The sequence below is a fragment of the Elephantulus edwardii genome, unplaced genomic scaffold (genome assembly GCF_000299155.1).
Source record: "Elephantulus edwardii isolate Elephantulus edwardi_28Jun2011 unplaced genomic scaffold, EleEdw1.0 scaffold00254, whole genome shotgun sequence".
Classification (NCBI taxonomy): Eukaryota; Metazoa; Chordata; class Mammalia; order Macroscelidea; family Macroscelididae; genus Elephantulus; species Elephantulus edwardii.
In genome coordinates, this window is record NW_006400004.1 from 2,529,152 (window position 1) to 2,544,574 (window position 15,423).

At 38.7% G+C, this 15,423-nt stretch overlaps 1 protein-coding gene across 1 annotated transcript in view; it reads right to left on the reverse strand.

The window, feature by feature from the left end:
* Window positions 1-15,423, reverse strand: part of ADAMTS6 (ADAM metallopeptidase with thrombospondin type 1 motif, 6) — a 509,355-nt gene that overhangs the window by 36,077 nt on the left and 457,855 nt on the right. The window contains exon 21 of the mRNA XM_006899365.1: window positions 8,887-9,091. Coding sequence (XP_006899427.1) covers window positions 8,887-9,091 — 205 coding nt within the window. The remainder of the gene's footprint in view (window positions 1-8,886; window positions 9,092-15,423) is intronic.

Sequence of the window (15,423 nt, forward strand, 5' to 3'; positions counted from 1 at the left end):
TCTTCTTGAACGGATGCTGAACATGGCTGATACTTGCAGTATTCCATTGTGTATTCTCCCTTCCCCTCTGTGCATGACCTGAGTTCAGTGGAATAGCCAAACATATCATTTAGAGGAACCTCGGCATACAGCGTGAAGTAGTCCTCAATGCCGTCCTGCCCCGTGATCACCCCCCGACGCCGGTTAATGCCGGCAATCACCGCTCCCTGGAACTGACACGGCGTTACAACTTCCACAGACATAACAGGCTCAATAATACATAAGGTTCCATTTGCCAGGGCTTGTTTAAGGGCACCTTCTCCGGCTCGGATGAAAGAGATCTCATTGGAATCAACCATGTGATGGGCTCCATCCTGCAGGACAAACCGGAGCCCAGAGAGCTTGTGATCAGAAAGAGGGCCTTTCTCACAGGCATTCAAAAACCCCTTTTCCACAGCAGGGACAAATTGCTTTGGGACATTTGACCCGAAGGTTTCATCTAAGAATTCCAACTTAGTGTAGTTTTCTGAGTCCAGAGGCTCCAACACACCAATCACTTTCCCAAACTGGCCTGCACCGCCCGACTGTTTATTATGTGTAAACTCAAACCCGGCCTCCAGGGCGGCCTCGGTGGCCAAGAACTGCATCAACTACCAGCAGGGGACCCCGCACAAGGTGTTCCTGGTGCAGACGGTCCAGCAGGCGAGCATGGAGGTGAGTCCGCGCCCGGCGGCTCCCCGGACCCCCTCCCCCCAATATGTTTCTTTTTAATATATATACTCATTGATGCACAATATCCTCCCTCCACTTTCCTTTCCCCCGAGACCACTTTGCAGTGGACCTCTAATTTCAGACTGTGAAATATCTCAGTCACAAAAGGACAAGTTCTACACAACACCACTGTTATAAAGCAAGACTGACATGGGAGATTTGGAGAGGGGACAGACTAGGAAAAGAATGGATAGATAATTAACACTACACTGGAATAGATGGGGGAGAAACTTTCTTAAAAGAAATATGTGGTTAAGCATTACATGTGTGATAACACTCCAGAATAAATTACTTTAAAATATAAAAAAGAAGGAGCACTCTCATAGTCACTCTATGAAGCAAGCATAACCCTAATACTAAAACCAGGCAAAGATGTTACAAAAAAAGGAAACTGCAGACAAATATCTCTCATGAGCATGGATAAAAAAAAATCCTCAACAAAATCCTGGCCACTAGAATCCAACAGTGCATCAAAAAAGAATTCATCATGACCAAAAGGGATTCATAACAAGTTTGCAAGAATGGTTCAATAAAAGAAAAAAAAAAAAACAATCAATTTAACTCATCACATTGAAGAAAGCAAAGAACCACACAATCCTCTCAATTGACAGAGAAAGCCTTCAACAAAATCCAACACCTCTTCCTGATTAAACTATTAAAATAGAAGATAATTTCCTCAACATAGTGAAAAGTATATATGCAAAACCAAGAGCCAATATCATTCTAGATGGAAAAGGACTAAAGGCATTTTCCTTGCAAATAGGGACCAGACAAGGATGCCCACTTTTACTACTCGTATTCAATATTGTATCAAAAGTACCTGCTAGGGCAATGCAACAGGAGAAGGAAATTAGAGGCTGCCAGATCAGCAAGGAGGTGGTAAAACTATTGTATATACAGATAAAATGATACTGTACACAGAAAATCCCAAGGACTCAACAGCAATAACAACAAAAAATATGAGATTCAGTAGACCAATTTAGTAGAGTGACAGGATACAAGATCAATATACAAAAGTTAGTGAAATTCCTCTACAGTAACAAAGGAAACACAGAGAAGGAAACAAGAAAGCAATATAATTTAAAAGAGCCAGCCACAAATTGAGATACTTGGGAATAAGCTTAACTAGAGACACAAAAGAAATTTATAAAGTGAAACTATACAACACAGTTTGCTTTGCTCCACAGTCAACACTGTTGGTACCAGCAGCCCAGAAAATAAATGACAAATTGCATTGGGAAAGTCTGCTGTCAGAGAGCTCTCCAAAGTACTCAAGAGCTGTCAGTCTGGAGACAAAAGTGTGCCTGATCCAGGCCTAAGTCTTTGCAATTACTTGCTTTGCATAAAAAAAGCTGCACAAAGACAAGGGATGACAGAAAGAGAAATGATGCCTTTGAGCTGTGGTGCTGGAGAAGAGTACTGAATATACCATGGACTGCTAGGAGAACAAACAGGTTCATACTAGAAAGAGTAAGACCAGGCTGCTCCTTGGAGGCAATGATTCTGAAGCTTCATCTGACATACTGTGGACATGTTGCAAGGAGGGACCACTTCTTAGAGAGGGATATCATACTTGGGAGAGTGGAGGGACAGCGTAAGAGAGGAAGAGTCTTGATGAGATCGATTCAGTTAGTGACTGGGGTAATGGAGATTGGTGTGTCAGAGACAATAAAATTGGCACAGAGTAGAGGAAGGTTTAGGGCTGTTGTACAAAGGGTCACTATGAGTCACAAGTGACTTGACAGCACATAACAACAATAACATAGAACACTACTGTGAGAAACAATAAGAGACCTAAATGAATGGAAAAAATATTCCCTGTTGCTGAATAGCAAGAGTGATTATGGTGAAAATAGCAATTCTACCAAAAGCAATCTATATGTTCATTGCAATCCCAATACAAATACCAAATTCATTTTTCAAAGAGATAGAGAAGACAACTGGCAAGTTTATTTGGAAAGGAAGAGACTTCAAATAAGCAAAGCACTTCTGAAAAACAAAAATGAAGTAAGTGGCATAAGAATCCCTGTTCTCAAAACCTACTGTACAGCTGTAATAATCAAAACAGCAAAGTTTTGGTACAATGACAGGCACATAGACCAAGGGAATAGAATTGAGAACCCAGAAATTAACCCATCTACCTATAGTCAACTGGTATTCAACAAGGAAAGAAAATCTATCAAATGAGGAAATGACAACCGCTTCAACAAATGGTGCTTGCAAAACCTGGCATCTATCTGCAGAAAGCTGAAGCAGGATCCACACCTCTTACCATAAACAAAAATCCACTCAAGTTAGATCAGAGACTTAGGGATAAAGCCGCAAACTGTGAAGATCACAAGAGGAAAAAAACAGGAGCAAATTTAGAAAGCATATCCAATGGTATAAATAGGCTAGTAAATACAGCCAGAAGTACATAACGAGGAGAGAATAAAATTGATGAATGGGACCTTTTTTTATTAATTTATTTATTGTGCGTGTACCATCACATCAGATCTGAGTGGTACAGGAGGGATATTTTCCCTCCTTCTCTGGCAGAGCATCTGGTGGATTTGAACCATGTACCTCTGGGTTTGCAGTACAGCTTCTTGCCACTAGGCCACCAGAGCTCCCTGAATGAGATCTTTTAAAAAACTTTTTCCAATAGTGTGACAAAAAAATTTACTGACTAGGAAAAAATATTTGGCAACACCATCTCAGACCAGGGTCTCAAAACGAAAGTTTATAGAACGCTACAAGTCCTCCACAAGAAAAAGACTGATAACTCAATTACAAATTGAGCAAAAAAAGGGAAATAATTTTCATAGAAGGCAACAGTCAGATGGTCAACAGACACTGCAATAAATGCTCAAAATGACTGGCAGTCAGAGAAATGCAAATCAAAACTATCTCACCACAACTGTTTTGTCGTTAGATGCCGTCAAGTTGAGTATGACTCATAGTGACTCTATGAACAAAAGATCTAAATCCTGTTCTATCTTGCACCATCCTCACACTTCCTGACACACTAGATCCCATTGCAGCAGTCACTGTGTCAATCTCATTACAGTAGCAGTGGCAAAGAGGATGAGGAGAGATTTAAACTCTCATACAGTGCATGGGATTGTAAAATGGTACAACCATTCTGAAAGGCAGTGTGGCATTTTCTCAAAAGCTGAGTATAGAAATGCTGTATGACCTAGCTATTTCACTGCTAGGAACATAGCCTGAGAAAACAGAACTGAGACAGAAACAGAGATTTGTAAACAATGTTCATAGCAGCGTTATTCACAATAGGAATATAGAACCAGCCCTAATGTCCATCAACAAATGAATAGATTGGGAAATTGTGGTACATTCACACTCAGCACTCAGGAGCAATCATTTTGAAAAACACTATATATAACTATATAATATGGGAGAGAATGAAGAGCATTAAATACTGAGTGAATTCAGTTTCATAAAGACAAATACTGCATAAAGCCATTAATGCTAAAATAGAAGTAAGATGTGTATGAAAGTCCAAGGTGGAAAATGGAGGTAGCCAGAGGGCTGCGGGTGTGCAGGGGGTATATCACAGGGCTTCAGAGTAGGGTGTGTGGAGGGAGGGGATAAAGGAATTGGGAAAGATCTAGCAGGGACCTGAAAAGACAGGATAATAGTGCACAGCAGTCAATGGTGATTAACTTCATAAAACTTAATGTATGGGAATGATCGTATGAAAATACAATGTGAATGAAGAAATGTGTGAAACACAATGTATATAAGTTTTGTATGCAAACCAATACACAATATAATAAAATTATAATATATGCAGAAAATGAAGAAAAAAGTCAGGGAAGAGAGGAATAACAGCCTCAATGTGGAAATACAATCTCTGGAAATTAATTCAGAAAAAAAAATCTCAAAATGGTACTGGAATAGAAGCATATCAGTAATGCTCATAGCTATTTTTCTGAGTGCTTATAGTTGCAGTTGGTATGTTAAAAAAGGAAATTGTTTAGAAAACTACAAAAATGAATGAAAAGTGTAAAATGAATCTGAGTACAAGGGATTACTGTAATCTTCCACTTTCTGCTATGAGCTTGTCTAATTGTCTTCATTTTTGACAGAAATATAATATTAAGGTTCTGTATGAGATTCTCACCACTGGACCAATTGGCAGCATCAGGATGGATGGTGAAGAGATTGAGATTGTACACAGCTTTAGTTTGCTTGGTTCTACAGTCAACAGTCTTGGCACCAGCAGCCAGGAAATTAAAAGGCGCATTGCCATGGGAAAGTCTGCTGTTAGGGACCTCTCCAAAGTACTGAAGAGCAATGGTGTCTCTCTGGAGACTAAGGTGCATCTGATACAGGCCTTGGTCTTCACAATCACTTGTTATGCATCAGAGAGTTGGACAATGACCAAGGAGGATAGAAGGAGAATGGATGCCTTTGAGCTGTGGTGCTGGAGAAGAGTATTGAGAATACCATGGACTGCTAGGAAAACAAACAGATTTGTCCTGGAAAGGGTTAAACCAGGTGGCTCCTTGGAGGCAAGGATTCTGAGGCTCCGTCTAACATACTTTGGACATGTTGTGAGGAGAGACCGGTCCTTGGAGAGGGACATCATGCTTGGGAGGGTGGAGGGACAGCGCAGGAGAGGAAGGCCCTCTATGAGGTGGCTTGATTTAGTGACTGGGTTAATTGGGATGGGAGTGTCAGAGACAGTGCGATTGGCACAGGACAGAGAGGAGTTTAGGGCTGTTGTACATAGGGTTGCTATGAGTCGCAAGCGACTTGACGGCACATAACAACAACAACAACATGAGCTTCCCTGGCATCAGAGTCTACTAAATTTTATTTTACATAGATTCTTTAAAACAAATTTTTTTTAACCCATTCTACTCCTTAAAAGTAAGGATGTTAAAAACATCATCACATATCTTTTGGCATGTTGTAAGGAGACATCAATTCTTAGAAAAAGGCATCATATTGGATAAAGCAGGGGCCAATGGAAAAGAGGAAGCCCCTCAAAGCCATGGACTGACACAGTGACTGCAGCAACAAGCTCAAGTATGTCAGAGATTGTGCTGGTGGCACAGGATAAGACAGGGTTCAGATCTGTTGTTCATAGGGTCACTATGGGTTGTATTTGACTCCACAGCACCTTACAACAACAACAACAACTTAGTGACAGCCCAATATCTTTGTTGTAGTGTGCTGTCAAGTCAGAACTGACTCAAAGCTCATTCTATACAGGTTTTCAGAGGTAGGAAACCACACAAGAGAAGATTGGTAAGTACTTAATGTTGACTTGACTGAAATAACTATTATAGATCTCTCTTTATAATCTTCTAATGGCAAATTTATCCACATTAGCAATAGATATTTATGGATTTCTATAAGAGTTTTGGGCATAGAATTGAAAATTAAAATAGAGGCAGTCTATTTTATGAATTAGTCTGTCTTTAAGTTTAATTTGTATGTAAGTTGAACAAATCTGTTTAAAAAGAAGCCATTACACAAATGCGGAATTAACATTATACACTTAAAGATACAGAAAACTTTTTTAACCTAATTATGCAGTTAACAACAACAACAACAACAATAATAATAAAAGTAAATGTTTTGGTGCATGTAACAAAGTAATACCTGTTTGTTATTAAGACTCATTGTAGGCACTTCATATCTTTAATATACTTTGTAGGGGTTGGTTCCTAACTGTACATAAGTTAGATGTCAGCAACCTGGGAACTGCTTGTACTTATTAAAGGCATACAACTCTGTAGATTGTCCATTATTTACCAACAGATTTTATTATTCAAATTAATGTAGAAATCAATCTTCCCATACTAGGAAACATACTACTTCTCATAACAATTATCTGGACAAGAGTAAGACTGCTTCTAAATTTAATTAGAACACCAAATAAAAGTTAGGCAGGCAGAGAATAATTACTAAAGTTAGAATGTGGCCAAGAAACTCTGGAGAACACTTTTAAGTCCCCAAGGTTCCAATACCACAATTGGTATGAGTCTCTACCTAGATGCCCCATCTGAAACATAGTCCTTTTTTCAGCCCTACACCTTGAGTAAAATAAGATCACTCAAGCAGAAAGATTTAGAGGGAAGACAGTGCTATTCAGAGGTTCCTAAAAAAAAATTGTTTTCTTTTTCGACAAACTGCTTAGCATATGTAGTCTAGAGGAAATAGTAAATACAAACAATACAATGTTTCTGGGAAGATGTTAGAGTAGAGGCAGAAACACAGCTTGATATGTTAACTTAAAGGAATTCTTGCTAATGACATAGAGAGATGATTTTTTAATATTAATTATTGCTACAGAAGGAATAAGACATCTTCCAGGAAATGTAGATAGTGGCATAGTGTGTATATGTTTTGTGCATACTGGGAAGTTAATTAATTCTATATTTTACATAAAATCATCATTCTGGGTTATATTTGGATCTATTATGACAGATGTATGTCAGGAAAATATCACAAACTTCCCATGGAAAATGGAATATCCCATTGAGAGATGGATTCCATAATGGATGTGGAAAATACCATTATAACAAACAGGTATGTCTTGTAGCAGGTGCAGCCAGATTTACTTTTTGGAGGCAAAGATGGTGAAGCTTCATCGCACATACTTTAAGGATGCTTCTAGGAGAGAATTATTAATTGGAGAAGCACTTCTTGGTTGTAAAAGTGGAAGGATGGCAAAGGAGAGGAAAACCTTCAACCAAGAGGATTGGCATGGTAACTACAGCAACAGGCTTGAGTGTATCAGAGATTGTGAGGATGGCACAGGATAGGACAAGGTTTAGATCTATTGTTCATAGAGTTGCTATGAGTTGTACTTGACCTGATGTCACCTAACAACAACAACATGCCAGGAAAACATCTTAGCCAGGTCTTCTTCACTAACCATGTATGTACAAGTTTAATACTTGCATGTTTCTTTCTAAAATACAAGACAAACAACAAAAATATGTATATGTGTGCATCAGATGCAGTCAGTTCCGGTCTCTGTCTCTGCTCTATGACTATTCTCATTATAACACACTGCAGCATTGAAGACCATATTTACTATTTTCAAGATCAAATTATCTGATAAGCATTTGAGAGCTTATTGTTACAGCAGTTACAGAAAATAAAGTCTTTACTTTTATTGAGCTTATATTCTATGCGGTAAATCAGGAGAGAAGGGAAAGAAAAAGTGGTATTTACAGATTAACTAATATAGAAGAATTTTCTAGTCTGTAACATATAAAACTCTCAAATGCATTGCTGTTGAGTTGGAACTGACTCACAGCTGACCCTTCAGTTGGTTTCCGAGGCCGTAAATTTCATGAGAGATGAATGTCATCTTTTTCCTGAGGAGCCACCTGGGTTAAAAAAACCAGAGATGTGGCCTTTGAGTTAGTCACCTGAGCCACTTGGTCTTTAACATAACTTGAGGGATAATGTAATGTATGTCTTCTAACAGAACTCTCACGAATAACTAGGTGTTCTCTAAGTGCAGTAGTCTTCCTTTTTTTGCTCTCCTTTAGAATCTCACTTACAATTTTTTTTTTTTACTGGTTTATTTACAAGTTTGAACACATTGTTTTTCATACTGGATATTTCCCATTTCACATACCACTAACTCTGAGTCTATGATGCTGCTGAAGAATAGTAACAAGAGTCATTATTTGAATGAGTAATCACTAATGTTCTTTCAAATTCACTTTGTTGTTGTTGTTGTTGTTATGTGCCGTCGAGTCGCCTGCGACTCATAGCGACCCTATGTACAACAGCCCTAAACTCCGCTCTGTCCTGTGCCAATCGCACTGTCTCTGACACTCCCATCCCAATTATCCCAGTCACTGAATCAATCCACCTCATAGAGGGCCTTCCTCTCCTGCACCGTCCCTCCACCCTCCCAAGCATGATGTCAGGTTTCTTTTTAATGAAAGTGATGACCACTTTCTCATTGATTTCCCTGACCCAAGAAACCATTACTTCCTGACAAGCAGCAATAAAAAACAGAACATGGCCAAATTCACTGTTAGGTAGTCCTTACTTGTTAAGTTCTAAGATGCTCACATGCTCAGGTGTCCTTAATATTAATTGCTTTGGTACTGATAGTTAAGACATCTCAAAACATACAGCCTCAGATTTCCTTACTTCTGACCAGTCCAAAGCCACCCACTGAGGTGGACATGACTGGTTGTTGCAGGGCTCTTTTTCAATAGGCCGGTGTGTTAAACAACCACTGTAGTCTAGAGTCTCCTCCTCAGAAGGTCCAATCTTCCTGATGCAGAGCACTGCCCTGGTGCGCATTCCACCATCACAAGTCTTGCTGCACTCCAACCAATCCCCAATAAACCACCTGCAGCGAGAAGTGGAAGAAACACAGAAAAGCATTTCCTCAGCACAAGCAGAAATTTTTCAGGTGAATGAAGACATTTCATCAATGTTCTACATGTCTTTCCTAGAAAAGCTAATATTTCAGTCTTGGTTGCTATGACAAATAACAAATGGTAGATGCTAAGAGGTCACCTGTCATTTCCCATTGGTCTTGTAATCTATGAACATAGTGCAAGCAGAATCAGGTTCAAAATAGTATATTCAATATATGTTATTAAACATTTTCCCTCTTCCTCTTTCCTTTAAAATATCTGAAGCAATGATAACAAAAGCAATCTCACAAGATTGTCATGACAATAAAATAATATAATGTATAAAATCCCTCAGATGTGCTGATAAATGCTGTAAAACTGGCTTTCCACTGTGAGAACAATGATTAGTAGCATCTGCCAATTCTTGTGGTGTAAATGCTCCTATACAGGCAGTGAAGCTGGCATGCAGGCTCCACTGATTCTAAGAGCTGGAAGAATCTTCATCAAGAACATCAACAACACAAAGCTGATTTCTATGAGACATGCTACAACGCTCCTATACTTTCTCTTATCAATTCTAACACCAACTATGCTTTCCATGGCTCTCACCATGTAGCTATTAGGTTTGCAGTGGCTATAAAGAACTGACTGGCAAAACTCACAATTATGGAATCTAATAGTAAGTAACAGGCTAGATTTTAGGTTATAAACACTCAATATACAACTCTTCAGTCAGGACAATTTGTCAAGCTGGCCTCCCTGTGACTTTAGCCTTATGGTTCTGGGTCATTGTTATAAAGCTCTTTTAGTTTTGCAAATTATGTGTGCTTTTCCCTCGTCCACCTAGGCCATGGTACTGGGCTCTGGCTGGCAGATCCAGTTCAGCTCTGCCTTGTGCCAGTCTCTAATTCTCTGCCACTGCTGCTGCTGCTATTGTCTTCTCGGCTCTATCTTGGTTATCAGTCTCGGACTCAGTGGGAATCTTTGGGTCAAAGGTCACACTGCACTCTCTACTGCTTCTTTCTTGATGGCAGTTGAGAGTATTATTTGCTGCCTCTAAATTTACTATTTTAAGTCTGGAGGGATGGCAAAATTGATCAATCTAAACACATTATTTATAGATTCTCACCTTAAAGGCACTATTTGATACATTTATATCCAACACCCTTGGTGAACTATAAGCACCTTACATTTGTAGTCTTACCCAACCTTAGAGGCAAGGATGGTGAAACTTCATTTCACATACTTTGGACATGTTTTCAGGAGGCATCAGTCCTTGGGAAAAGACATTATGCTGGGAACATTGAGGGTCAGAGAAAGAGAGGAAAACTCTAAAAAAAATGGATTGATATGGTGACTGTAACATGAGCTCAATTATATCATCAGAGCATGACATAGGATAGCGCAGGGTTCAGATATGTTAGGGTTACTATGATTTATGGTCAATTCAGTGTCACATATCAGCAATAACCAAACCATGTAGTCAATGTCAATGCCAATGACTATAAAAGCTATCCTGAATAATCCACTACAGCAAAGTTTTCAACTATGAATATTTCATAGGGGTTCCCCCTGCCTTTGGATTTGAAAAAACTCTTCTACCACAAGAAATTAAATAGTATTAGAGTCCTCCCTCAAACTGAGTTCATTCTTAACTTCACTGTTATGTGAAGCAAGAAAGTTTATGTTTATGAGCAAAAGTTAAGTGAAGTTGAGGCTGTGTTATCTGTGACCAGAATTTGGAATGCTGTATTATTACACTTAATTTAACAACTATTTGCTAAATGCCTATTTTGCTCAAGGCATTTGCTTTGATTTATAGAAGAAAGTAAAACCTAGTATTTGGAAATAGTTCCTCAAAGTCACAAAGGGCAAAGATGGAAGATGGAAATAAGACTAAATTTTCCACCAATTGTTATTTTTACCTTTAAAACTGCTAAGTAGTAGAATAAAGGTAACAGAGATCATAGGACATTTTCTTCATTCCATATCCCAAAATATGCAACTGTTCTCAATGAACATGCATTCATGGGTAAACCACCCAGAGAGGAGCAAATGAGATTGACAAGTTTTCAGCAACTTTCAGTATAGTAGCTCTGTTGTAGCATTTTGGTGCTGGGAAAAGAGTACCTTAATGAAGTTAGAGTATTAGTATTCTAAATCTGAACTTTAGTCAACTAAGCCATAGTGACCTATACATATCATTATTTGGATTAGCTATGCTAATAAAAGAAAAGCATTTAGAAATATTATGATCAGTTTGACAATCTTGAAATATATTTTATAAAAAAAAGAAAGTTTTTCAACCAAATATTGATATAAGAGTGATAATTTAACTATAATTTTTAAAAACCTGGCATTAACAGGGTTTTTGCAAATCCCTCTTAAGTAGTTTTCCAAAAGAGATTTAAAGTGATTTTCATATTCTTTACTTTCTGTTTTCCACAGATGAACATGATCTTAAGTTGTCAGTACCATTTTTGGTAAAGAAGAGAATGAATACTGAGAATAATAACTTGAATGCCAGCCACAGTGAAACTCTGATTCAATTCACAACAGTGATTTCATCACCAAGATTAGGGGATAACACAGCAATGTGCACAACTCAGCCACAAAAAAGTTCAGTCATCCCGCCCCCAGCCATGATCTCATTAGGTCTCATAATGTAGGAGGGATGGAGACCTTCAAATTAAATGCAGGTGCCCAGAGAGATGGTGGTGATTCAGAAGGGGTTGTAGTCCTTTGCTATGCAGGGTCAGGGCCTTTGTCTTCTCTTTTATTGCCCACTGTATCTCTTCAGAAACAGCCTAGGTCTATCACTCTAATCTTCAACTTGTAATGCATACAAATAATAACTACACTCCCAACTTATCTTTTGACTCTGACTTCAACCTTCACATTCTCTCCTCCTTGCATATCTTTTTATTGCTCACCAAATCACCTCTTCACAATTTTATCCAAATGACTGAACCACACCCTAGTCATTTACATGTTTCTGCAATTTTACCACTACATTCGTCTCAATTTCTCCACTTTTCTGTTCAGTTTACAGCATCCCTTGCCTTCATTCTCTATGGATTTGCACTCTGATGGCATTTGCTAGGTTCCCTTGTGTTTCACCCTCCTCTCTTCTGTTGTTGTTGTTGTTATGTGCCGTCAAGTCGTTTCCGACTCATAGCGACCCTATGCACAACAGCCCTAAACCCTGCTCTATTCTGCGCCAACCGCACTGCCTCTGACACACCCATCCCAATTACCCCAGTCACCAAATCAATCCATCTCATAGAGGGTCTTCCCCTCCTGCGTTGTCCCTCAACCCTCCCTAGCATGATGTCCCTCTCCAAGGACCCATCCCTCCTAGCAACATGTCCAAAGTATGTCAGAGGAAGCCCCAGAATCCTTGCCTCCAAGGAGTAGCTTGGTTTAATCCTCTCCAAGATAAATCTGTTTGTTTTCCTGGCAGTCCAGGGTACATTCAGTACCCTTCTCCAGCACCACAGCTCAAAAGCATCCACTCTCCTTCTGTCCTCCCTAGTCATTGTCCAACTCTCTGATGCATAATAAGCGATTGCAAATAGTTGCAAAATATGAACACAGAAATTGTCTTTGTCAGTTGTGAATAGTTGTAGCCTGAAAAGTTCCTGCACTATATCTTTTTGAGTTCTTTTTTTTTTTCTGAGTTCTCCTTAATACCCACTTGATCCTCACAAGTACCTTCATATCAGGTTGTTGTTGTTGTGTACCATAGAGGAAACTGACTCATAGCTGACCCTTCAGCAGATTTTCAGAGGCAGTAAATCACATGAAAGGAGACTGGCTATCTTTCTTCTGTGGAGCAGCTGGTGGATTCAAACCTCAGAGCTTCATATATCACAACCTATCATATTATTAGATATTAATCCTATCATAGGTGCTGTCGAGTTGAGCATGACCCATAGAAACACTATGAACAACAGAAGTGAATCTTGTGCTATCCTGTGCCATCTTCATACCTCTTGACACACCGGAGCCCATTGCAGCAGCCACCATGTGAGTCCACCTGGTCGAGGGTCTACCTTCTGAGCATCATATCCCTCTTCAAGAAATAGCCCCTTCTAGCAATATGCCTGAAGTATGAGAGCCTCATCACCTTTGCCTCCAAAGAGCACTCTGGCTGCACTCTTTCCAAGAGACATTTGTTTGTTCTTTTGGCAGTCCATGGGATATTTAGTGTTCTTTTCCAACACCACAGTTCAAAGAAATTATTTTTTTCTTCTGTCAGCCTTATTCATTGTCCAGATTACAGATGCATAGCAAGTGATTGTAAAGACCATGGACTGAATCAGACTCACCTGAGTCCTCAAACTGATATAATTAACTCCTCAATAATTTGGAGAGGTCTCTAACTGCACACTTTCCCCAGTACAATATGTATCCTGATTTCCCAACTGCTTCTACCAAGAGTGTAAATTGAAGATCCAAGATGAAATTGTTGATAGTTTCCATCTTTTCTCTGTCTATCATGATGCTTCTTATTGGTCCAATGGTATTTGTCTTTTTGACATTAAGGTGCAATCCATATTGAAAGCTTTATTCTTTGGTCTTCTGCAACAAGTGCTTCAGGTCCTCTTCACTCAGCAAGCAAGATTGTGTTATCTGCATGTCACAGATTATTGATAAGTCTCCCTCTGATCCTGATGCCACATTCCACTGCATAGAGTCCAGCTTCTTGAATAATTTGCTCAGCATACAGGTTGAATAAGTATGGAGAGAGAATATAACCCTGACACATTCTCTTGCTAATTTTAAACCATGTAGTTTTCCCTTGCTCTGTTTGCACAACAGACTCCTGGTCTACGTACAGGTTTCTCATGAGCACACTTACGTGTTCTGGGATTCTTATTCTTTTCAAATTTCTATTCAACTAGTCCAGGATCTGACTGTGGATCAGATGATCAATTACTTACGTGCAAATTCAAATTGAGGCCAAAGATAATTAAAATAGGTCCATGAGAGACAAGATACAAACTTGAATCTACTCTATCTGAATTTCAAGATCATCTTAAAAATAGGTTTGAGGGTTTGAACACCAATGATCGCAGACCAGATGAGCTACTGGATGATATTACTGACATCACCCATGAAGTAAGCAAATGGTTTCTCATAAAGAAACTTCCTGTAAAGGCAGAGAAGAAAGAAAAACCTAAAACGGATGTCAGAAGAAACACTAAAAACTGCACTAGAACATCAAGAAGCCAAAATAAGGGGGAAATATACCAAAGTAAAAGAGCTGAACAGATGATTTCAAAGAGCAAGAAGACAATGCAAAGTATTACAATAGAATGTTCAGAGAGTGGAATTGGAGAATAAAAGAGAATGGGATTGCTTTGCATTTCTTAAGCTGAGAAAATGGAGAAACAAATTTAAGCCTTAAATTGTGATATTGAATGATTCTGTGGGCAATATATGAAACCATCAAAGAAAATGGAGGTAATATAAAGAGAATACACAGAGGCAAATTTAAAGAATTTGTTCTTGAAAACAATATATTCAAATTTTGTAAATAAACTAGTAGAAAATGTAAAAAAATAAAAAGGGAAATATATGAAATAAAAAAAATTTCAATTTTCTGCATATATGTGCATTGGACCAAAACCTACAAATGTTAAGTTTATCACTGTAAATCTTCTAATAAAATTTTAATAAATTCTGTAAAAAAGAAAATGGAAGGAATACACAGAGTCACTGTGCCAAAAAGAACTGACTGACACTGAAAAATTTCTGGAAGTGCCATATAAGCAGGAGCCTATGGTAAAGGAGGTAGTGGAGGCAGCATTAACTGCATCGGCAAAAAATAAGGCTCCAGAAATAAATGAGACACCCACTGACTTGTTTCAGTTAACAGTTGCAGCCCTGGATGTGCTCATCATTCTATGCAAGGAAATTTGGAGAACAGCTGTCTGGCCAATGGATTGGACGAGGTACATATTTGCTCCCATTTCCAAGAAAGATTATCGAACAGAAGGTGAAAAACTTATGAACAGTATTATTAATATCACATGCAAGCAAACTATTGCTGAAGATCATTTAAAAATGGCTAGAATGGTACATAGAAAGGGAACTGCCAAAGTTCAAGCAGGATTTAGAAGAGACCATGGCACCAGGAATGTCATTGCTGATGTCAGAATGATTCTGGCTGAAAGTTTAGAATACCAAAGGAATGCCTACTTATACTTTGTTGACTGTGCACAGGCATTTGACTGTGTTGGTTGTAAAAAGTTATGACTTAAAACAACTATGAGATATCATTTAACCCCAGTCAAAATAGCAAAATTTAACAGAA